This window comes from Synchiropus splendidus, chromosome 14, assembly GCF_027744825.2.
Source record: "Synchiropus splendidus isolate RoL2022-P1 chromosome 14, RoL_Sspl_1.0, whole genome shotgun sequence".
In the NCBI taxonomy this organism is placed as follows: Eukaryota; Metazoa; Chordata; class Actinopteri; order Syngnathiformes; family Callionymidae; genus Synchiropus; species Synchiropus splendidus.
This window is the reverse complement of record NC_071347.1, coordinates 21,074,441-21,099,912: the sequence shown is the minus strand read 5'-3', so window position 1 is coordinate 21,099,912 and position 25,472 is coordinate 21,074,441. Positions and strand designations below refer to the sequence as shown.

General features: G+C 44.3%; 1 protein-coding gene across 4 annotated transcripts in view; it reads right to left on the bottom strand.

The window, feature by feature from the left end:
• kcnq1.2 (potassium voltage-gated channel, KQT-like subfamily, member 1.2) overlaps positions 1-25,472 on the bottom strand; it is a 140,178-nt gene that overhangs the window by 52,390 nt on the left and 62,316 nt on the right. For all 4 annotated transcript variants that reach the window (XM_053885993.1, XM_053885994.1, XM_053885991.1 and 1 more), the window contains 4 exons: positions 5,804-5,879; positions 5,004-5,098; positions 4,259-4,299; positions 3,717-3,778 (listed from right to left, as the gene is read on the bottom strand). In XM_053885993.1, coding sequence (XP_053741968.1) covers positions 3,717-3,778; positions 4,259-4,299; positions 5,004-5,098; positions 5,804-5,879 — 274 coding nt within the window. The remainder of the gene's footprint in view (positions 1-3,716; positions 3,779-4,258; positions 4,300-5,003; positions 5,099-5,803; positions 5,880-25,472) is intronic.

The window sequence follows — 25,472 nt, the reverse complement described above, 5'->3', positions numbered from 1 at the left end:
AAACTCCGAGTCACTGTGGCCAGCAGATTTTTAAAATCTGGTTCTTTGACCACAAATGAAAATAAATTCATTAATAAATAAAAGTAACAATTCATGAAAATTTAGACATTTTTTAAATTTATATTGCATCAATAATTGACCAAAAAAATGTGTATTAAAAGGTTTTACTTTCTAAGCAGCAAATATTTCATTTTTAGTTTAAAATATTAATGTGCATTAACATTCAGATTTTTGTATCAATATAAATGATTGAAATAAAAAATATGAAACGCATTTCATTTGAATGAATTTCAGGCATTAAAAAGCCCTTTAATTTAATTGCATCATATTTTGTCAAAACTATTTCAAACACAAATATGATTACATATATATTCCCTCTTAATATGTATCTTACAATACATTACAATACTCTACAATAAATTTTCAGAAATGACTTATATTTCAAATTTTTGAGGTTCATTATCTTTATTTTATCTTTATGTATTTTTAAAATAATTTACATGGAAGTACATTTGGAGTAACTATTGATGAATATTTGTTTTACATTAGTGAAAGATTTATTTTTTTTTTTTTAAATCGCCAGGTCATGACAGCAAGAGCTTCCTGCTCCTGTTGACTCAGCGCTGTGACGACAGCGAGGCAGAGGTGAGCTCAGCAAACCTGAGAGCCTGCTTCAGGAGCAGACTTGAACCTCGGCTGACGTGGAGCCACGCGTGACTCCCAATCCTCCGGAGATAGAGCGACATTCCTCGCCTGCCATTTAAGAATCAGAGGCCGGTCTGAGGCGCAGCTGGGCGGTGAACAACAACATGTCATGTGACCGAGGTCGGCAGGTTCGTCCACCTGCTGCCTGAGGGGGAGAAGGAAGCCCCCTTCATTTCTGCAGAACAGGTGTGCTGGAACCATCAAAACAAGAGCGTCACATGACCACAGCTTGGGCTCTTCGATTTCACCGGGATGTGTACTCCGGCGGGGGGGGAGGGGCCGGAGCAACGCGATTGGCTCCGGGTCGTTTTGGAGGGAAAGCGGATTTGTCGTCCAATAATCCGGCTGTGAGCGTCGAGAGAGAAGAGAAGGAGATCCGAACACGCGGCCCAGGGCGAAGCCAGTGTAACCGGAGCCGAGCCCGGGGGCTGGTGCGGCCGGCTTGGGTTGGAGATCATTACTGGCCTGGAGGAGCGACAGCGGCGCGGGAGAGGAGCTGAATGTGAGGAGCTGCGAGGGCTGATACGGACGGTAACTGGAGGAGATTGTTCCGAGTCAAGGAATGTGAAGATGATATTCCGATCTGAGCGATTAAACCCGCAGCCATGATGTCATCTCTGGCACAAGCTAATCTAGCATTAGCATGACAAGCTGTCGACCAAACATGGCATCCAGCAACACACTGTTAACCACACCTGCCCTTCGAATAAGAGAACGAAGCAGCTGCTTATCAAACACCAACCGGCTGAATAAAAGGCTGGAGTGTCGGGACCAGGCTTTCTCCCTAGTGAGGTGTTTCACATGGAGGAGGCCCCGGGGCAGATCCACTGGAGAAACTGCGTCGGAAAATGGAAAAACAGGATTCCGCTTGACAAAAACATGGTTTCGTTGTTAAGATGCTTAAACCAGTTTATGATGAATTTGTGCATTTATTTATGTATTTTGATTTGTGTTTCAGTGTCGTATGCTCCATAAGCTAGTGCTAGCATGCACAACAGGTTTGCCTGCTGGAAAGAGAAGAGCCCATGAGATGGTCCAGCAGGTGGGAAAGCTTCTGGTATAAGGTAAAAGAAGGGTGAAGGTGTGTTCACACCAAACATGGCCTGGAGACACTGGTCGCACCGCTCGCACCAGAATAGTCGCCGGCTTCCAGCCACCCAACTTACTTCCTCCAGCCTCTCCAGTTAAAAATGTTGAGCTGCTACTGTGCAAGAGTATTGAAAGTAGGCCATTTTTTTTTCACGTTTTTATGATTTGACAGCAGGACGATCAAATTGAGGTTGAACCACTACACATGTGCGACATGATTAGGGCGGAAGTGCCCCAGTCACATGCTTCTGTTCTGAAGGTTTATAAATGTACTTTCTGTCATGGGTACGAAGGGACGAGGGAGCTAAAGCCACGTATAGAGGACGTGGTGTAGGACCCAAGTGCGAGTGGTTATAGGCACAGGAGGCAGGAGGGAATTATAAATAATATTTAATAATTAAACAAACTAAAATAGAACAGAAAGCGTCACCGAACCGGGAAGAAACAGAGCAAACGCAGAGTGTAAAAACAGTAACGAAACTAACAGAAGTGCACAAACATGAGTAAAAAGTCAAAACAGAAAGCGTCACCGAAATGGGAGTTAAATGCACTTAAATCACAAATGAAACCGAGAATAAACTACAAAAGAAAACCAAGAAACACACGGCAAACAGCAAGAAACCAAAAACACTAACTCAGGAACCATAGTTAAACAGACAAATCCAAAATAAGCTAGCTCACAGACCGAGAGACATGAGAAGCAGGAGTTACCACAGGAGCTAGCAAACAGAACAAAAAAAGCCGAACACAGGGAGAGATACGAGAACCGTCACCGAACCGGGAGTTAAATGAGCTAGCTGGCATAAGAGACTGAAACAATGAGAACCAGGAGTTAAACGAGCTAGCTAGCACACTGAACAAGAAGCCAAACACAGGGAGTGACACGAGAACCAGGAGTTACCACAGGGGAACGAGAGGAGTCCAAAATCACAGGAATCAGAGGAAACATCACAGGGACTAGGAGAAGTGGCAGGAAACAAAGACAACGATCTGGCACACGTTGCTGGAGCCCAGGTGTTTTTGAAGACAGTAATCAGGGGGTAATCGGCTCCAGCCGTGTGCCAAAGGAACAGAGGGAGAGAAGCAAAACCAGGACTCGGAGCCTGGAAGTGGAGCCATGACACTTTCCTCTTTATCGGCGCCATCTTGTTTATGGTGTTGTATTGGTCATGACATCCCATTTTATCACGTGATGCACTGGAAAATGTTGTGAAAGAAAGTTTACACCTGAATAATCGGTGGTATTTGCATCGATTTATTTTCTTTTTCCCTCAAAATCTGGGCCCTGATTTGCTAGCGACGAACAAACCTGTCGCACCCTCGAGTCCCATATTGTAGCAGGTACAGTTTGTCACATGTGATCGGGTTTCTTCACTGATTTTTATAGCGTTTGGAGTCAACGTACCTCACAGTCTGTAAGCGGTTTTAAATATTTAATTCTGTTAAATGTTAAAAAAGCATTTGATTTTTGTTTCTGTAGTTTGAACTCGTGAAATCAGAATTGAGTTGCATGTTTGGACACTGGTTTCAAACGAAATCCGAACGGTGACAGAACGTTCGTCTCATTTGACCTTGAAACTCCACGTAACTCCTTCAGCGGAGCAGGAGGTTTCGGAGAAGATGGACCTATCGCAGACCAAAGATCTCTGTTCTGTACACTGCAAACATACGCAACCACCGGCAGGACAAGCTGAGCATCGCCCTCTAGCTGAGGAGGACTCCTGTCACCGAGCCAGTGGAAGCAAACGTGACTGAGATGAAAGAAACGACTACAATCAGCCTGTCACGGTCAAATCAGAAGATTCCATCACCCCCAGACAAACAAGAGTGTGATGTCGCAGCGAGGCGCGACCACAAGACCTTCTGCAGCCAGAGACGGCGCGAGCGCAGACAAAACAGCGAGAAGGCCGGAGCGTGCCTACCTTATCTTCCAGCCTGATCAGTCGCGCCCCGATGGTTGGGAACTCTTTATCTTCTCCCTTCCCTGGCAGATCAAAGAGGCAAATTAAAGGTGCAGTCTGCTGTTTTTCACATCAAGATGGGCAAAGACTTGGCTTAGACGGGAATCTGGGGGCGTTCCAGGTGTTCCGGGCAACTGGGAGGAGGCCCCGGGACTGACCCGGGATGAGGTCTCTCAGTAGACCCGGGACACCTCATTATTCCCCAGAAGTGGACAGTTCAGTAGAGAGGGAAGCCTGGGCCTCTGTGCTCAATTGCTGCCCCCGTGATGCTTAAAACGGTGGAGTAAGTTAAGTCAGAGACTTGGATGATGTTAAAGACGTTGACCTCGGTGCGAGAACAGGAGCGTGAGCTCAGCTCGCCGACCGCCAGGGACACAGCAGAAACAAACAAAGCGAGCGCACAAACACAAACCCAAAGGTCCGAGGCTCTGATGTTTAGTCTGCAGCTGTGTTGCTGAGATGTGAGCGAAGTGACGGCTGTCTGTCAGGAGCTGTGTATTTACCTGGGAGGAACATTCCGGGCTTCCCCAGCGTGCCATCCAGCCTGGAGACAGAGTCAGAACACAAGAAGATGTGAGGGAAGTAAGAACATGAAAGAAACTTGTGAGAACGCCAGGAAAAAAGTTAGAAAAGGTGATTCATAAAAAAAAAAATACATGAGAAAAATACACATTTTCAGGTATTGTTATTTAAGTTAGATAGTGAAATATTTAGAGAAATTTTTCATTTATCAGGTCAAACTTGAATAAACTATGATCAAAGAAAAACTGAAAATGTGTGTTTTTATGTCAAAGTTATAATTACTGATTGAAGTGTTTAAAAATTGAAGACATTACAAAATAGCACACTTATTATTGTGATCAAGTAAATCAATAGCTTTCTGCATGATGCAAAACCATCAACATTAACATATAAAATAGATTTAAAAAATAGAAATCTAACATAAAATATAAAACACATATTTTTTAAATGGTATAAAAAATATATTAAGAATTATATAAATACTATATTAGTCGAAGATTAGAAAATAATAATTTAATAGTTTCATGGGAAATTAAAAGTACAGTTTTAGTTAAACACTACAAATAGTACTACTTCTATAAATAGCAAAATAATAATAAAAATAATAATAACTTATTGATGAAAATCAGTATTTTAAAATGTCATAACTATATGAGACAGCGGATATTGTAAAAACACACTATTACTACTACACACTGGCTGCTCTGCGTGAGAGTGAGCACACACCTCCGCTGCAGCTCCTTGATGCGGACCATCATGTTGAGGTGACCCTGGGAATACTGCTCGATCACGTCCCGCACATCATAGGGCTTCCGCGCTTGCTTTAGATCCACACGCAAACAGACGCAAGGCAGAGACACAAAAGCCATTGTCAACTATTGCCGTTGTTGCCAAGTCCCCCAAAACATACCCAACCCCCATGGGTGCAAAGGGTTCATTGTTAACTCTGTGAGTGTGTGTGTGTGTGTGTGTGTGTGAGTGCATGGTCATGTAGAAAGCAATCGTGTTAAGGTCCTTTCTTTCACAGCTTTTGTTGCTGCGACGTTGATTCACGCCGCGGCAGAAAGAACCCGCTGAACTCTGGCGAGTCGGGAGCAGGGCTGCCCGACATCAGCTCAGAGCACAGAGTGGAAAACATAAAGACACACTTAGCCAGTACCAATGTGGGAGCGTGACAACTGGTAGAGGAGAAGTGACGTCAGAGTTTGGAGCTAATTTTAAATCTGACTCCGGAGAGAGGATGTCGATCGGTCCCTCCGTGAGTTGGTGGCACCAAGCAAATAGGACCTGCACTGATGTCAGGTGCGGGTTGAGTGGCCTTTTTGGGACAAGGATCTGGGCCGCGACGATCAGAAGGGGAACAGAGCGACAGGTGGGCTCATGTCTGGGATGGAACTTTGGCCGACCTTTATCCTCAGAGACACTAGACTTCAGCGAGGCCAAATGACAATGTGAACTCCAGACTTTGGCTCTAGGGACAGCTGACTGTTGGGAGCAGGAGTTTATGGGGGGCAGCCAACACTCACCTGAAACTTCTTCCGGGCGACAAAGTACTGCATCCTCCGCAGAACCTTCACCGCCGACCTGTGCGCGTGAGACAACCTGGGGGAGACACACAGCTCAGTTTGGGTCAAGGATGTTTTTCAGAGGAATATTTCAATCATCTAAAATGTTTATTTATCTTCCTTTAGTTCAGCCATGGGGGTGGGGAGGGTTGGGGTGGTTTGGGGGGGGAATCCCAGCCGGCTGGGGTGAGAGGTGAGGCACCCTGCACCGGCCTTCACAGGACACATATAAACAGCTAAGCACTCATAAACACACAAACAGTGGTAAACTTCTGTGTGTTCACAGACGGTGGGAGGAAACCAGAGTGCCAAGAGGACACCATGAGCTGGACTCAAACCCACGACTCTCCGGCGACTCGGACTCAAAGTCACGCCGACTTAGGGAACCACGTTTTGCACGTAGCGGCGGTGCGTGCGAGTGCGTTGCCGCGCTCCACAAACATGTTCCCGTCAGAGCAGGCACACCCACCCGCCGCCCCTCCCACCCCCCAAACACAGCGCTGCGCGGAGTCAACAAGTGGCTCTGAGGTCTTAATTAGACGGGGACAACAAAGGGACAGACACTTTGCTGACAGAGAGACATAAAGCACAGACTTCAAAGGCTCTTCCTGAGCGACACGCCTCCGTATGCACATGTACAATGGCAAAACATGAGTGTCGAGGAAACCCGGACGCACAACACTCACCTTTGAAGCTTTTTTAGGCCTCAGAATGCTACAAAACAATGCATCCATTTTTCACCGCAGCTAGTGCACAACTGCAGTCTTTCACACGATCCTCATTCCTGACATGAACATCACATTCTTACACAAAATCCAACATTCATTTCTCAACATTTATTTCTTTAACTGCCTGCCATTTGAGCTTTTGTCTCTCTTGTTGTTTTATCTTCTTTCTACTGATGACTTAATAATTCTCCATCTATTTGACTCCATTTACAAATGAAATATTTGAAATAAAATACATTGAAAGTTTGTTTTAACAAGGAAACATGAGTCAACATCTAACAAACTTGTGAGATCATTTAAAATTTGATATTTAACAATGTTTTTCTTTCTTTTTCATTTTTTAAGAAAATGCATCTCGGTTATTTTTGGCTTAGTAAATAATACGTTTTATTTAGAATGTGCACTTTAATAATTACAAATATGAATATTTATCATACAAATTGAAAAACATTATGAGTTTGTTTGTACAAAAAAATTGAATTTTTTTATTCAAAACGATTTAAAAAAAAAATTAAGAATAAGGTCAGCGTTTAAGATTTTAATTTCAAAAATCTAGATAATTTTATCAATTAAGGCAATGCAATCTTCTTTTTTCACAGAAATATTTGGCTGCTAAAATTTCAAATAATTACTAAAACACGTAGTCTTCATATAATAATAATAACAATAATAATAACAACAACAACAACAACAATAATAATATAAACATTGTTACACCTTCAGTCCTCTATTTTACGACCCCGATATTTCAAGTAAAGCGGCTTATTTACATGTTCTCTCCACCAACACACAGAGTGGTTTAAGGCAGCAGCAGGAACTCAAGGATGAGCAGCAACTCAGTGAAAGAGGGAAAACTTCCTGTTTAGAAAGGTCATACGAAAGCAGCTGAGGAAGACACCGACGTGTTATTTCTCATCACACCTTGCAAAACACCCAGCGCCTTGTTTCATCGCTGACCTCCTTCACTCGTGTTCAGTGACTACTTTACTCGCCTATTTCCTGAAATATGAAGCACAATTGAGCAGCGGACACATGTATGAAAGCGAAAACACATGTGCGTTTTGATCATCGTACAACTGCTTCTCGCCTCATGTTTCCTGTATTTGACACACAAATGTGCACATGTTCGTTCGGGAAGTGAGATAAAAGCACCACGAGCTGGTTTTGATCCCCGAAACTCTGCGAAACATTTGGCACAAAAAAGCAAAGTCACTCCCAGTTTCCGCCTCGACGCTGCCACTGAACTCTGAGCTGCAGTTTCACAGTTCCAGGCTGAAATGGAATCTGACGCCGACTGATGTTCTGAGGGGAAATATCTGAGACGACAAGGCAACAAAGCTATGGTCTTCATCACTACTATCCATCCATCTGAGATCAGGTCGAGGGGGCAGCAGTCAAGTGAAGAGGCCCAGCCTTCTCTCTTCCCAGAAACCACCTCCAGCTCCTCGGGGAGGAAACAGAGGCGTTCAAGGTCAACTGAGAGGCAGAGACTCGCCCATGTGTCCAGGGTCAGGCCGAGGCCTCCCCCCAACGGACAAATACGAGGGGTGAGGAGTGGACAATTCAAAACTAAGGTGGCTAACTAGCATTAGCAGCATGATGAGTACGGGCCGAGCTAAAGCGGTCAACTTTAAGGGAATGTCGCTCATTATAAACGGTAGTCAGGTATCAGCTAATGCAGCTAATGTTGTATATTGTTAGGGAATATACAGCTGAGGTGGCTAACACCTAGCCGTTGTAGCTAAAACTGTTTTCACGTGGGTAAAAGAATGTTTAACAAAATCAATACTGCAAAAGTGGCTAAGCTAAAGTCGCTAACGGCGAATGAATTGTTTTGCGCTGAGCAGATGTCGCTACATTCAACTATTATCATGGTGAACACTAAAGTCAAGCTAATGTGGTTCATGTGCATACAAGCTAATCCACTTCGAGCTCAACCCCATTAGGCGCTAGTTTTTACAATGAAATATACCACGTTGATATCACTATTTCTAAAGCATGCGTGACTGATTATATGCTAACGTTGTCCGTCTTAAGACAGTCAGGCTAATGCTAATGATTAAGCTAGTCTTGAGTAATATTGGCGCGTTCCAGTGACCTGAGAAGTCGGAGCTTGGAGCTGGGAAGTGACGCCACTGCTGAACTCCAGCTACCAAAGTCGGATGTTGACTGGGCTAGCAATAGCCACTGTTAGCACTGTCCGCATTGTAGTTCACATTTCCAGCATGAATACTGAAAATAATGCTGCAGAATCATTTCTATATATGAGTGTCAAACAATACTATGAGTTCATTGATTTAGTGAAAAATAAAAGGTTAGAAGTCGAATATACCCAATATTACAGGAGCTCTACTTGCTGTGGACACTCTGAGCTGCCATCTTGGATTGTGAGCGTGGACTGGGAAGTCTGACATGGTGTGACATCATCGAGGGCGGAGCTGGGAAGTCCCACTTCCAAGGACAACTGGAACGCAGCGTCTAATGTGCGCGAGTCTAGCTAACGTTGGGACTCATCTGGAGCCAACTGAGTGAATGCTGACTCATCATGGAACAGGAAGCTCTGAGGTGCAACTCTGAGAGGGTTGTGCTCCACAGACTGGCCTGGAGGTGTCCTCACCGTCTCCCCCTGGAGCTCAGACTCCACAGTGGCGACCCCTCCCCCGTGTCCGCAGCCTGGCTGGCGGGAGATTGTCAAATATCCTGTGCTTCCATGGAGCGCCGCAATAACCTCGGAGTCGGCGAGCGTGCGTGTGATAAGCTTTATGACTTGCGCTTCGCTCCATCAAAGAGACGCTCTTCTTCTGCTCTCCCCCCCAAAACAGACTTCCCTTTATCATGTCTGAGGGAGAGCGAGGCGAGACGCCCTCGTTTGATCCGGCAGTCACACGGCCGTTGTGCTTCGAAGTATCTCAGCAGCCACAACTGTGTCGCTGTTCCTCAAAAGTGGAACATTCCTGCACGACACCAGATCAGTCAAGAACACAACTGCTGACCTTTTGTTCTGTCCACACGCTCACAGGAAACTCAATAATCCCAGCGACATCCATCCAGCCGTCGACAAGTTTTTAATCTGACTCCACCAGATAAAACATCAGTGTGAGAGAAAGCAGCTGAAACTTAGAGAGCAAGACCAAAGTTGATATACTTTTTCCACAACAGTTTACCACGAAACTACACGCAGGTAACATTCACAGCTACCAGCTTCATATAGCTATTATAATAATAAATAAAATGATATATAATAATAAACATATATATTTATTATTATAATACATGTAGAATAATAAGAGTTATTTTGATATTTTTCCATTTAAGATATTATACAACTCTTTGTGGTGAATGAGTTTTATTTTTTGCCATAAAGGAGACTTTTTTTCAGTCGTTCTGTATTTTTGTTTGCATTATTTTTCTTTTATTTTTGCTTTTTTGTAATCATCAGATTTATTCTTCTATCATCTTTAGTTTTTATGTCAATGTTTTACTTTTGACCTTTCTTTCTTTAGTGATCATTTTTTGCGACCAAGTCATTTTTGTCTGTACACACTATTCTAACATCATTTTATAATTATTGCAATAATATTATGTGTGATATAATTTTTCATTCTGATCAAAGTTAAATTAATATTTTATTTTTTTCATTAATGTTTTGCTGTACCCTTTTTTCCTGACCACATTTTTCTTCAATATTTTTGGGGGTTACTATCAATCTTGTTTCTGACTCACCAAATGATCAGCCCTGTTTTTGTTTTGCTTTTCGTATGAGTGGCATCATTTTCATTATTTTTGTGGTCAACATTTTTTTAATGATCTTAATTCCTATCGTGTCTTATCTATTATCTTATTTCCACTCTTTTTTTTTTGTTTTTTTTTATTCAATTGACCGGCTTTTTGTTTGTTTTTAGTAGCTTTACTTCAGTTCCTATTTGGGAACATTGTGAGGCAACACAATGCAAACGTGCTGCCCTTATTCCGACTGCCAGTTCCAAACAGTCTGGTTTCTGGAGGTTGTTTGTTGAGATGCTGGGACGCTCCACAGTGTCTGAAGTCTGAATTTCCTACCCTTGCAGATAGTAGTAACGTAAACAGAAACATGACTTTTACAAGTCCAGCGTTTTCACAAACTTGCAGATGTTGGTGAGGACAGTGACCTTTGCAAAGCAGACTCCCTCCTCTGAAACAGCATCAGCTCAGCACAACTAGAGTCAAAGGAACCGACACACTCATACAGCAAGAAACTGTCTGAGGACAGACTTCAAAGGAGACGTGAGTGAAGCCAGTTCTCTCACTGTGGTTCTGCTCCAGACTCCTTCAGATCAATGGCTCCTGATCACGACAGGCTGGAGACAATAGCCACCATCAGGCCACATGAAAGAGCCGGGTCCATTTGAAGCCCATGATGAAGAGCGCGCCGACGTTTGAAGTGTCGCGAGCAGACGGAGATTCGCTATCATCAAGCAACAAACCTCGTAACAGAGCGGATCGCTAATGACGCTGAGCTTTAAAGCCGTCATTATCAGCCAAGACTTTTTCCACCACACGCAGAGAAGAACGGAGAGAAGAGACAAGACTCATGAGGACGGAACTCTTCCTGACACGACAGCGCGGGGGAAGTCCATTCAGAAGTGGACATGCAGATATACAAGTCTTCATGACACGAGTGTGGACGATATAAGTCAACGACACGGGGGAGAAGGACCAAACCATAAAAAAAAAAAAAAAAAAAAAATCATAATAATGATTTTAAAAAATTGTTAAAGAATTGAAGAGAGATACAAAAGAAACTTTTAAAAATTATTTGTTCAGTAAAAAAAGAAAATATATTGGGAATATATCATGAGAAAATAAAAGCAATTTTAAAAGCATTAAAAAAAGGTTAAACAGATATATATATATATATATATATATATATATATATATATATATATATATATATTTATATTTATATATGGCTCATTGAAGGATGATAATTGTTAATTTTGATGCGACATCAAAGCAAGTATTTTTGAAATATTTATATTAAGAGAAAAGTGTAATAAAAAGAATGAAATTCAAAGAATCAAATAATATATTTAAGTCATTTTACAAATGCAATTTGTAAATATTAATGTCATGAATTAATACAAACAAAATATACATAATTCAATAATTAATAAAATATACTTTGATTGAAATGATTCAGAATTAATGGAATATTTGATAATGAATGATGCCAAGATTGAAAAATGTGATAATAATAAAAAGTAAAGATCCTAATAAAAAGGAAAAAGTGTACCAGTAGAAAACCAGCTTTGCCTTCCCTGTGAAGAGGCTGCATGTCTGGAGCAGCCCCTCAGCAGAAGCCGTAAAAAGGGACTGAAGGACCTGACTGAAGGTCTGAGAGTTCATGTTCCAGGCCAGAGGTGTCGCCTCAGGAGAGGGACGCGGCCTCTTCAAAGAAACAGTCTAATTAGAGAGTGGGACAGTTTGTGGAAGCTCATGACCCCCCCGGCCCTCTTCCTCCCCCGTCGCTTCACCGTCTCGTCTGAAGGTTTAAAGGCCGAGATTTACAGCGACGCTTGACGGACGCAGCGACCAGGCTCTCATTATATCGATGACCACATAAAGGGCCCTTTTCTCTATTAAGTCTTGGTGGAGATGAGGCCGTCTTGAGCCCAAACATGGTGGGTTTCTGCCCTCACTTGTGGCCACCAGCATTGCAGAACAAGACCACGGATACAAGCGGCTGACAGGGGTTTATTCAGCACGGTCTCTCTTAGAAACAGAAGCTCAGTCATCACCAGCCACATTAGCTTCGCACAAAGAGGCCACTAGATCCACGATCCAACATCTCAATGAGGGTATTCCATCTTTCAGGAGAAGGCACCCGTGGCACTAGGGATGGGCGATATGGGCAAAAAAGTCATGGCAATAAATGTTGTCATTTTGGCGATGACAATAATTATCACGATAAATCCATGTTCATTCTCTTCCATGTGCTGGACACGACAGTCTCTCTTGAAACTGTTTTATGATGAAACTCATTGGTGGAGTTTGTCTCCAACATCATTATTTGTTGATGTTTCAATAGAACAGTGAAGAGTGTAGAGATGAGAAACTCAATGTTTCAGGTCTCTGGTAGAAGCCGCTGGTGTCTGACCGGCTGCTCTGCCAGCTTTATTTAGGGGTTAAATGGAGCCGTCTGTCTGCTGTATCTCATGTCTCTGAACAGTTGACTTGAACTGTGGAGCAGTCTGGACACATGTCCTAGATGCTACTGAAGAAATATTAGAAATCAGGTGAAGAAATGATCATGGAGTCAGATTCTATTCTCCAGATCATGATACAAACTGTCAGTCCTTTGTCTTGTGTGGTGAAAAACCTTCTCACAATTCTCTCTCCTAAAATGCTTGTTTTCCATGGCCTTATTGAAGATTTCACTCATACTTTGAGGCTTTAGAATTTGTTGATGGTCCCTAACTGATGGCGGCTCGTAGCATTAGCACTGCCTGTGAGAGTGTGTCCTCCATCAGTGAACCCTAGTGGGGACGTGGAAGAGGACGCCGCCGCCAATACTGGAGCAGAGCTCCGTCCAATATCCAACTATTGTCACCAGCGCAGCAGGAGACCTGCATGTGTTGATGTGAACCAAGGCAGACGAGCGTGTCAGAGAACCTATGAGGACCAGTCCATCTAATAAAATAAACAGCGATGCAGAGACTCAGAGTCGACCAGTGTCATGAGCAAAGGTTCCCCGGATTCAAAATCACTTTCAAACTACGATGGTGAACCAAAGTCCACCACACTCTCCACAACTGTGACACAAACTCCAGTCTGCATGACTTGAGTTTGCTGAGCAACGGACTTCAGTCATTACGACATTTCTTTCTGGACTATTCCAGAAAAAAACCTTGCAGAAAACCACCTTATCATTCATATTTCCATGATTCGCCGCTTGTTTTGATGTTTCCACTTTGTTTAAATACATTTCATCACGTGAGATTTCATCCTTTTTTCATTTATCATTTAAGCCGCGATGGTACATGTAGCTGAAACCCTTCCGTCACTCTAACTGTCTGAGCCCAAGTGAGTTTCGGTTTGACCCACGCCGCCAGACCCCCCCACCCCATGTTGGTCATGTCAGTCTCGCTGAAGTGAGGACACAGAACTGTCCGCAGGAGTGAGTGTGAGTGGTTGTCTGTCCTGTGACGGACCGGAAAGTAGATGGGACGTCGACTCCATTGCATGAGTCTAATAGAAAAACAGTTCAGTTTTGGACTCACATCGAGACAAAGAAAACGCAAGTCCAACATTCTTGAGATTTAGGGAGTGTGTGAGTGCGTGTGTGAGTGTGAGCACCATTACATCGCAAGGACGACGATTAGGTTCCGCCGGCGGGGGGAGAAGGTGGCGAGCAGGATTTATAATTCATGGCCTAATAGGATTTGTTGCTGTTTAGCAGGATTAGTCGTGTTGGAGAAAGAATCTATTTATTACAGCCAGTCGGGGGGTCCATCGCCCCGAGACGTGGGGGAGAGTTGAAGGTGCATGCCGGACCTTTAAGTTAGACTCTATACCCTACAGCCCCCAGTTTAAGTCAGACCTCCCCCATCAGCACCTCTTTGACTCCAGCCAATGTTCTTTTTCGGATTAAACCGACGGTCGGTCACGAGACCCTCGTTCGCTCATGTGTGCCGTGTTTTCTTGCGTGCTAGATGTGCTGGTCGCACACCTGCCCACGTCGTGCCCGAGCAGAGGAGCCAGCAGGAGGACGGAGGAGAAGAAAAGAGCGAGAGGAAGAAGGGACGGATGGAGACTGACCCGGTGGCCCGCTTAGTTCGAGGGCTTCCCCGCCATAAGTCACAAGCTTGGATTATGAAACTGTGGTCCCTTTCAAAAGAGCATTATTCCTTCGTCCGAGTGTGTCTGAGCGGCTGACTGACATCACTAGGCCTCCACACAGCGGTCAGTCTTTGTCCGCACACTTTCAGCGCTGCCAGGACTGGTCGGCCTCCGCGTGGCTGCGTTTCAGGGCGTAGTGATGAAGTCCAGTTATGACTCGTACAAACACTGACTTCCTCACTTGCATGTGTGCGACCCAGCAATTCCAAGGCTTGGGATTATTTACAGCCTGACAGATGGAGGAGCCATCACAACTTCTCAAGAAATTGAGGTCGCACAATTGATTGTGTGTGACCCAGTGAGTAAGGGGCGAGGAATCATTTTTGGCTAATAGAGTCCCACAGACACAGTGGAATGTGTGCCACTCAGTTCCCTGTTTACCAACTGCAGACTCTCACACTTGCTCCAACAACAATCCCACACGTTTGTTGTGTACTACTCAAAGATAAAGTGAGCTGTAATTGTTTCCATTGTAGCAACATGACTCGCACAGACCTATTCAGTTGTGAGGGATTCGATCAGTCAACGACTTTGAATGGTTTCCTGTCGAACATCTGGAGTCAACGGGACTCAATCATATGAGTGCGATTCAGCAACTTTAGCGAGCTGGAACCATTACGTGTCTGGCGAGTGGGGTTGAACAGACTCGCTAATTTGGTCCGGCAGCAAATCCACGAGTCAAATTCCAAAGGCTTGGAATGATTTCCAGGCGACGACTGACTCAGACGTGCGGCATTCAACCTTTCAAGGAATCATTTGATACAACAGCAACTTCATAACTCTGATTTATTTCCTGAGGGAGTCGCGGGCCGAGTCAAATGAGTGGGATTTATTTGAGCGGTAAATGGGAAGAGTCATTTGAACAGATTATACTGTCCACCATGCAAATGCAAGCAACAGCTGACTCCAGCCAGACAACGCTGACTCAGCAAAACTCAAGGTAAACAAAGAGAGACGGAATTGTGGAAAGCATGTGTTTCAGTTAAGTATGTGTGCGGTTACGGAACGCGCCGCAGTAATCGGATTGCAAATGGTCATGGCACGTTATCGTGGGGTGAAGTGGGATCGTTGACGTGACGCACTCGAAGGACCTGTGAGCGTGTCGGGCGAGTGACAGCGAGTGATGGATGGTGGGAAGCTCTGCTGCCAGTCCCTTCATTCACTCACTCAAGTGCTCTTAAATACTGGGTTTGGAGTGTTTCAGCCTGTCAACGTGAATTTAAGTTTGGGACACACTTTCATCACCTTATGACGGTTCATATATAATCTCATCCTGCACTTTTACATTCTTAATTCCCAGCCTCTCACGGATTACTCTTTTAAAATGTTACTGAATGCATTGAGACATATTTCACTTTCATATGTCATGATATTTCCATCCCATGATCAGGATTTGTCAAACTGGTACTTCATAATCTGCATGTTTTATAATCTAATCTGTTATTTTTCACTTCATAATCTCGTCTGTTCACATGCAAACATCAATTTAACCTCATAATTCACAATGTTTATTGAATAATAAGTCATCTTTTCAATATTCATCTTTTCCAATATTTCTAGTTTTCACAACAAATCTACACAGTGTATCTCCTAATTTTCATTTGTTTGCCAGAAAATCAATAATCCTGAATCATGAATTTCACTTAAACTAGACTTTCTGAAGCATTTCATCGCATAACGTATTGTTTTTAAACTGGAATGTGATCGATTAGAGATCGTTTGACAAGAGAAAGGTAACAAGTGTCATGTGACCCAGACAACAGTCTGATGAAGACTGTGAATCCGGGCAGAGAGTGTGGTATCTGGTGGGGATGATTTCACCATGTCTTATTTGGGGGAGAGGTGAAAGAAAGAGGGCGAGAGAAAGGGCAGCGCGTGAAAGAGAAGCAGCAGAGAGCGAGTGAAAGAACGGCGTCACAAACAAAAGAAACGTTAGTTCCAGCAGAGGAGGGAGTGACAGTAGAAGACGGGGAGATGCCGAGAGGGAGGAGAGTGTCGGGGCGCGGGGTCTCCTCTCGGCACAGACACGTGCGCAGACTTAATCAAGTCGACGCCAGCCGGCCACAGTTCGACTTCTCCTGCTGGACTCCTGCCTGACAGCTCTGACAGGGAGAAGAGAAGACGAGCCTCCCAACACAACCTCTCCCCCTGCCCCCCTGTTTTTTACCACCTCAAGGTCTCGGACTGATGCCAAAATGCGAGTGAGCACGAGCTAGAAAGAACTGTTCGATGGAATGTTGGCGCCGGCAGAGGCTACTTTTCTAAAACATTATTTACATCTTTGCTGCAGGACACGAGGGTCCAGTCTGTGGGTGTGTGCATGAGACTTCTCCATGACCTTTGACCCCAGTCCTTCGTCCAAACTATGGCATGCTGACGAAGCAACACACACTCACTTCATGTAAGTTATTGTTCCTACTGTGGTGGAGTGAAGCTCCTTCGTACTAATCCGTGTAATTTGTTTATTTGTGTCTGTTATTACAACTGTTGTTCCAACTAAAAAATATACAGTATATATGTAAATTCTCGACTATAGTGCAGAGCGGAATATTAGCCCCACCCACCAAAAAAATAGATCTTGTTCATCCATAAGCCACAGCGGTCTATAAGCTGCAGGTGCAGTGGTGCTGACTGCACCATAGAAAGGCTTCAAAATGAATGAGGATCACTTCTAAACCAGTTTGGAAAACTGACTGACTCATCAAACATAGAGCAATGTTCTGAACAGGAATCATCAACTCCGCACATCTTTTATTGACATTAACCCGCGTGTCCCAAGTTCCGACACCACAGCTGGTATCAGCTGCTGCTTCTCGGCACTGTGGGCGGAGCTGCGGACACGCATGCGAAAACAGCGCATTTTGAGCCCTTTAAGGTCAATCAAAAGGCCTGTTATTTCATTGGTAAGATGTGACGAGGCTCAATATTTTGGCAGTATGACGCTCTTTAGCCTGTAAAAATCCATATATTAGCCGCGTCTTGTATTAGCTGCAGGGTTCAGACCACGAGAAAAAAGTAGCGGCTTATAGTCCGGCAATTACGGTACATTGCTGTTACTTAAACAGAGCCATTTAGAGTCAACTTTGTTGTGTGATTTATTTCCAAATTATTATTTTCAGATTTTCCTTTTTTTTATTTTTGTTTTTAATTTTATTGATATAAGTTTGGTGACTTTTTGTACGGCAATTTTTTCATATTTCACAATGTTGTGATTATGTTTTGTATTTTGGTAAAAAAAAAAAAAACAACATAAAAATAAATAATGTATTTTTGTGCAATGGTAAACCTTTTTAGTAAATTATTTTTCCTACAGTTGACTTTTTATAAAGCATAGTATCTCGGAATGGTTGACGTTTTGTCATATTTTTTTTTATTTTTATGTTTTATGTCGCTTCATAAGACTGCCCTTTCTATAATGTTCTACAACTGTATTTTTTTCCTAGTTATTAAAAACTAATATTTTCCCTCCTCCTGAGATATCTGCTGTCAGTAATGTGAGACTCAACTCTAAAGTTTGCCTCGCTCAGTATTTAACTTAAATATTCCAAGCTGTCAGTTGAATTCCTTCCAATCTGCTCTCTGCCATTTAACAACTGCTCATCCAAAATAAATACATCAGAAACAGGGCTGTTTACTTCATCGGGCCAAGAAGAAGTCAGTGCCTGAGCTTTTCCACTTTGTCTCTCCCTGGCCGCGGGCTAAGTGGGTCCATGACCGAGGTGCTGTTCTGCAATGTCATTTAATAGTCGGCTTAACTCCAGCGCACACGCCGCGGAGGACAACACACTTCCACGCTGTAAAAAGTGAAGTACAGCTGGAGGCAGGGAGGAATCAGTCAAGGAAATATCATTCGTATACAAGAGTAAAATATCATTCTTTCTCTTCATAAGCCACAAGTTACTGAGGAACACAATACGTTCTACAAGGAGGAGCTGCTCTACTCCAAGTGTCTGGTGGATGACTTCACCTCTCCAGGCCAGTAAGGAACCCTCAGAATATTCCAGTGCTAGCCATGAGGTACTCCTGAGTCAGAGCACTCACCACATGAGTGAGCCTTTCATTCGTGGACAGGACTTCAATCCAGCTCACGGAATCACAGAATCGCGCACAAGCAAGTCCAACAAACGTGTGTCGACATAAACAGTCGAATCATCCATGGAAACTGAAAGTTTCACGTTGTCAAACAACCTACAGACAGGTCCACAAGTTAAGACCAAAGGATCCCATCCTCACTCCCATGTAATACACTTAGGTTTTTTTATTCAATGTCTGGCACCGCAGCACGTAGCAGCCCAGAAACACGTATGACATGTCAAGCATCTCACTCTCACACAGCCATCTCACTACATACCTATGTCCAATCCGACTTACGACCGGGTGGTCGGAACCGATCCTGATCGTGAGTCGGATGTTACTTGTGTAGGACGCTAAAGTCCACTCTCCCAACGTCGATACTGGACTCGCCATGGGAGAGAGGATGGGTTAATTCCTAACAAAAACAGCAACCTCTTCCCGAGTTCCAACTGGCATCGATACACAAATATCTCCTTGCTGTATGTCACCACATACAGCAGTAGGTATGTATCTAATGACGCAGAAAGTTCTTTGACCCTGGTTCCAAAGCGGTCCCTCAAAGTTGTTGCTAAAATTCGAACACCATCCAGCCTGGTAACTTAGCTGCCACACGGCTGAGCCACAGCTTCTCTGCAGGAACGTTTCTTACAGTGGAGCTTAGTGTCATTTCAGCAGGTCGGGAGCAGCTTACAGTGGTTCCAGTAACGCGGTGGACCCCTAATCTGCCGAGCTTCTGATGGAAGCGCTCACACGGCTGCTGCCGTAATTCCACTCGCACAACCACCGGCTTGTGTCAGCCCCATCTTTTTCCTTCAGTCGCACACAGGTGGTCAGCTGATAAAGGGGCGCGTGTGTGTATCTGCTGGCTTTGTGTCGAAGTACAAAGCCCGATAGGTGTGTGCAAACACAAGGGGCCCTCAGTGGTCCCTGACCCCAGAGTGACGGCTAATTAAGTGAAGGGAGATGACAATGAACAAGAGCCTCCCACGGGCCAGGACGTCACTCAGTCCCGCGGTAATGAACAGGTGAGCCCATCCCAACACACACACACACGGCACACACACGGGTGAGAAACACAAACCAACAAGGACACAGGCGGTTTCTGATGTGGCAAAGAAGATCAGAAGGGAAACACAGTTCAGGACAAGCATCAGGCGCAGTGAGTTGAACAAGAGCCATTTTTGTTCGTGTGTAGCGAAGAAGCACAACTGGATCTATAGACCCAGAACTTCAGAAAACTGCACACCACACATCTAAACAGGCACCAGGTTGGGTCCATAATAGCTCCAAACAGAAATGTATCTCTTTCAACCAGGCTGCTCACGGACCAGAACCATGGACTCCCTTGGACTTCAAGCAACCTGCCGTTTCACAGACTGTTCTGCCAGTTTTATTTTGAGGTTCATTTGTGGCTGACTGACTCGCGGCGGCTAACGCAGGAGGTTTTCTGGAGAAGGTAGTCGAGGCGGGAGCAGTGGCATAAAGCAAGACAGCATCACTGAGTTAATGTTGACGTTTTAAAAAAAGCAACATCTCGTCTGTTCAAATGACCGGAAAAACATGCAAAAAAAATCACCTCAGCAAAGTGAAGCGACTAAAACAAAAACCTTCTGATTTAATTGCTCATCAAAACTATTGGAATTTAGGAAGTAAAGGCTCCAAAAGTAGATTTTATTTGTTTGATCCAGTCGGTAAGGCAAAGGGGAGAGAGGCAAGAGAGACAGTAAACAATCACAATTTCTCCTGCGACGCTTAAACTAGGAATATGTCAATTGACAGGCTTTAGCCTGCGAACGAATGCTCACAATTTGCCGACAAAACTCAGTTGGATTCACAGTGCTACAAGCGTCATCAAAGGACTCTGGAACGGAAGCTAAGGGCCATAGAGAGATCATGTTGTTGTGGGAAAGGTTTATAAGTGTGTACAAGGCGTCAAAAGGCTTTAAATATCTGCGGCCTTCTCCCATCAGGGAAACTGTGGAAAGTTTCCTCCACCTCTATCATGTGCCTCTTCTTGAGTCACATCTGCCCTCTTCATGTCCTCCTTTATCCATACGCCTAACTGGTTGTCTTCCTCTCCTTTTATTGGCAGGTACCTAACATCCTCTGCCCTCCTCTGCATGTGTCCAAACCACCTGATTCTAACCCCGAACATCAGGGCAGCTTCCCCTTCACTCCAGCTGCCACGCTTCAGTCACAGATCACCGCATTCATCGGCCTGTTCCATCAGTCCTGCACCCTGCTCTTCATCTCTTTTCATCTCAGCCCATCACTCTGTACGACAGATTCCAAATGCTTGAACTCACCTCTACTCCCTCACTTTCACTGGACCTCTGTCTCTTTATACTCATGCATTCCGTCTTCCTTCTACTGAGCTTCACTCCTCTTCCCTAGAGCTTCGCCTGTATATCCTCTTTACTCCTCAAATATGTACAAGTCAAATATGGTATCTACTCTGTGGATGGAGATCTCGAAGGTGACCCAAAAACCCAGGGGTTCTAGGTCCATCTGCTTCAGCACTCCAGTGTGAACTCAACAGTGGCTGACTGACTAAAGAGTGGCCTTAACAACACTGCCGATTATCATCAATACGTAAAGCCAGATCCAAGTGAAATGAACTCAGAAACACAGAAGTATGATAATAACAGCCTCCACACACTCATGGCGATGACATCACCAGCCTCAACTTTTATGGCCAAAATAGGAGCATAAACAAACCCACGAAACTGAATTCATGCGTCGCCTCGAGAAGCAGTTTGGTTGACTGGTGTGGACATAACGCTGATGTATGAAGCGTCTCCTGGCGGGTGAGTTCACGTAATCTCTGGCCTGGCACCGTCTCAAGTCCGCGTGTAATGAGAACACGGCCTCCAGCCAAAATAAAGTCAGCACACTAAAAAAGAGCATGTTTTCTTTCCTTTCCTGCTTCTCCTAAAGGAAATTGGTCTTGACATCAAAGTCTGAGGAGGAAGTGACTCCTTTCCTCTCGTGTGCGGAGTGGTCCGCTACACCTGACACACACACCCTGACCATGATATCACCTGCCTCATGAGGCCCAGTAGCAGTAGTCGTGAGTGTGTAAGACCTTGTACAGATATACTTGTGGGGACCAATTCATGGAAACACTCCAAGTTTAAGGCTCAATTGGAGGATGATATTTCAAAATACTAAGTTTGTTTCAGAGCTGGGCTCTCAAATTCATGGTCTGTGGGCCATTTGCTGTTCTCAGAATGAAGTTTTGTGGCCGGTCACTTGGTGTCCAACACACTGTATAAATGCACTCTAATGTTAGGCTTTACCTTGGAAGTACCTTTGTTACATTAACGTTACCAAAACGCTGCCATCTGATTTTGACAATATGACCAGATGTCACCTGTACAGAATGATAAAAAAGAAACAGAAATTTAGTGAGACGTGTCAGCCCTGCAATGCATGATAGGATGTCTCAAGACCATGACGTTTTTTTAAAGGAGCCGGTTCAACAGAGGTTGACACAAAGTTGAGCTACCAACCAAGATTCTTTCAATGCAAATGAGCAACATCAGATGAAGCAAAATGGCCAATGACAAGCGGCAAAAGCACATGAGAACCCCCGGATCCCATCCCAGACCTTGCCTCTTGTGGGCCAGTCAATCCAGTTTTCAGACTCCTGGTTTGCTTTGGATGGGGAAAAGGTTATGGCAAAGGCAGGTCCTCACAAAGACAGCAGTACAAGTGTGTAGGCCTGTGAGGCGTCTCGCCGCGCGGTGGAATGCAAATATTTATCCCGCCTCTGGTATAAAATGAAAATTACCCAGTGCAGCAGAAATACCTGCGCGGCTACCCAGGTGACCGCCAGGCGGGAGCTAAGTACAGTAATTACCAGGTTTCTGGGGCTGAAGCGGCGCGGACAGACGAGAGTGGACGATGATTCGCGGCTAGAGACTGGATTCAGATGACGGACCAGTCGCAGAGGCCGGGGGAAATACTTCGGGCGAGTTGTGAATCTCAAACTGCACAAGTCATTTTCTGATCATCGACTGGCTGAGGATGAAGTTTAGGGCAAATATAATCATAACACTGCGACCGCGACCCACGAGCAAGGCAGGTATGAGATGCCATCGCGATGATGGAGGCAGATTTGGTTACAGTGCTCTTATGAGTTTGTGTCCAATCAGCGGCTCATGTCTTATTCATGCCTCCCTCTCGGATTCCATGATTCCGTTTAATCGGCCCTGCCTCCACTTTCATGCGCTGAGCAGAGCCAGAGATCACATGTCTGCGGCTGATGAATGAACGCCGAGTCTCCTCATGACAACTGGAAAAGCAGCTGAGCTCCACGGAGGAGCCCCCGACCGCAGAGGAGAATGAGGGTGTGGAGCGCTTGTTTCTCTTTCCATCTGAAGACAAGCAACGCTTCCTCTTCAGCACGGATCCTCTCCAGTTACTCTGGAAGTTCAACTCCGCGCTGGACGCAAAAGTGGCCGCTCAGATTTCATATTTTCCTCCGCAGCCTCCGCCGGACGCCAACTGGGCTCCAGTGGACTCAGTGAGACATGTTTTCTGACTGTACAAGCGCCTCTTTGCAGCAGCGTTTCATTTTTAGTTGTTGTGAAGCGTGTGTCAGAAGTTTGGGTGTGTTTTACAAGCTTTTTAGTCACGGTGCAGCCGCGCAGCTCTTTGTGGCCGCTGCTTTGTTTACTGCGGTCTCTGAGTAGAACAATCAATCATCGGCTTGTTTGCTCTCTCCACCGCTCGTCCAGCTTGAGTCGTGGCACCACAGTCAAGCTCTCGTGCTGGAACTGATCTGAATCGAACGAGGACCAAACAACTATGTTGCTGCGGCTGCAAGCTAATCCATCGCACTGGTTTGGAGTGGAATTATAGGGTGGCTTTAAATAGCTTTGTTCTACAAACAAAACTGAAATCCCCAAATCTTTGGGCAACTAGAGGCAAGAAAAGAACAGATTCATAAGGTTGAAAATAGTCAATAGCAGTGAGGTGCACAGAAGTTTTTCGTAGAGTTGCAGCCATCAGGTCAGGTCACGGGGGCAGCAGCCGCAGGATGGACACCCAGACTCCCCTCTCCCCTGAAAAGTCTCAGGCCAATTCTCACCACGTGTGACCAACCACCTGCTGTATATATATATATATATATATATGTATATATATATACATATATATATATATGTCTTTCTGAATGGAATGTGGCTCTAACATTGTTTTAAAATGTCATTGATTTCGATATTAGAAAAAGATGCATTGCATTTCATCACTATAAATGAGGTTTTTCGCAGTTTTACAATGATAAACACAAAAATGATGAAGTGGCACTTGATTCATTTGGTCTGTCTGTATTTATACAGTATTTATCTCGTTGCTAATACATGGATTTTTACAGGCCAAAGAGTGTCATGCTGCGAAAATATTGTCACATCAAACCGATGAAATCACAGGTGTTTTATTGACCTTGAAGTGCTCAAAATGTGCTGTTTTTGCCCACGTGTCCGCAGCTCCGCCCACAGAGCCGATCTGCGGGAGGAGCAGAGACGAGAAGCAGCAGCTGAGACCAACTGTGGTGTCGGGGACACGTGGGTGAAAACAGTGTCAATAAAATGTTAATAACAGATGTGAGGAGTTGATGATTCCAGTTCAGAACATTGCCCATTTTGTTTCATGAGTCAGTCTCCATATTGGAGCCTGTTTTCCAAACTAGTTTAGAAGTGATCCTCATGCACTTTGAAGCACCACTGACCTTTCTAAGGTGCAGACAGCACCACTGCACCCACGACTTATAGACCGCTGTAGCTTATGGATGAACAAGATCACTTTTCCTTTTTAAATGTAGTGGGCGTGGCTAATATTCTGCTGTGCTCTATCGTCTGGACTTTACTATATATTCACTTTATACCCAGCCCTGTCACTGCCCATTTCTTGCTTGGTGGTCATGAATGTTTTGCATCACAATATGGCCGCCCCTCTTCAGTCATTAAAGGTTTACCTTGCCTTTCATTGGTGAGACAGGTTTCTAAGTTTGTTTGCTTCTAACTGAGGAAAAGCGCCCGATGCTTTGAGCGGCCCTTTGTTCCCGCCTCTGTTGTTTTCCACGCCGGTTGTTTCCACTGCCGCGCTGCAGGTGTGTTTACGCAGCAGCAGGTGCCGCTGGCTCCCACATGGGCGCCGTCACGGCCAATATAGTGCCGCAGAGAAGCGTCGGCACATGGGCCAGCAGTTGGTGGCCCCTGGAAAATCCATTTCACCGCTCACACTGGCCGACACATGTTCACAGCGAGCACCGACACACGCGTAAACGCTCACATCTGCACAGATCAGAGGAGACACGTACAGGCTGCCATGCATAATTGTTTGACTAGATTTGTGGTGCCGCTCAGCATTTTCAAGTCAGGGATTGAACTAGTGCTTTAGACTGAACAACACAGTGATGGTGGCATTCAACATCCAGCTTTGTGTGCATTTTGTCTTCATATTTCTCATAAAAGAACATCCAGTAGTCAATGAATCGCTCAGGTTTTTTGTTAGTTTTCGTATCGAAAAGTTATTTTTTTATCGTTAAGTACTAATTTATATTTTTTTAAATTATGAGTTAACTGTTTTATTCCAAGGTGTCAAATTCCTCAAGTTTTGGAATGTTTTTGAAATCTTTCCTCAGTACAATATTGCAATATTTTAAAATTAAATAAGCTATTCAACAGTGTTATTCTGTGTAAGCGTTGGCATGTTTTGTTTTTTTAAACAATGGTCACGTTCTTTTTTTGATTACATGTTACATTATATTTAAAATAATTTTCTCATTCAGCTTTCTTTTTTTGATGAAACTAACAACTGCAATGAACAACTACTTAGATAGACTACCTTAAAGACCAGTCAGGTATATGGCAAGTACAGTGACATGGCTGACTGGATCATTGTAAATACAATTTTAAAATACGGGAACAAAATGTAAGCTAAGT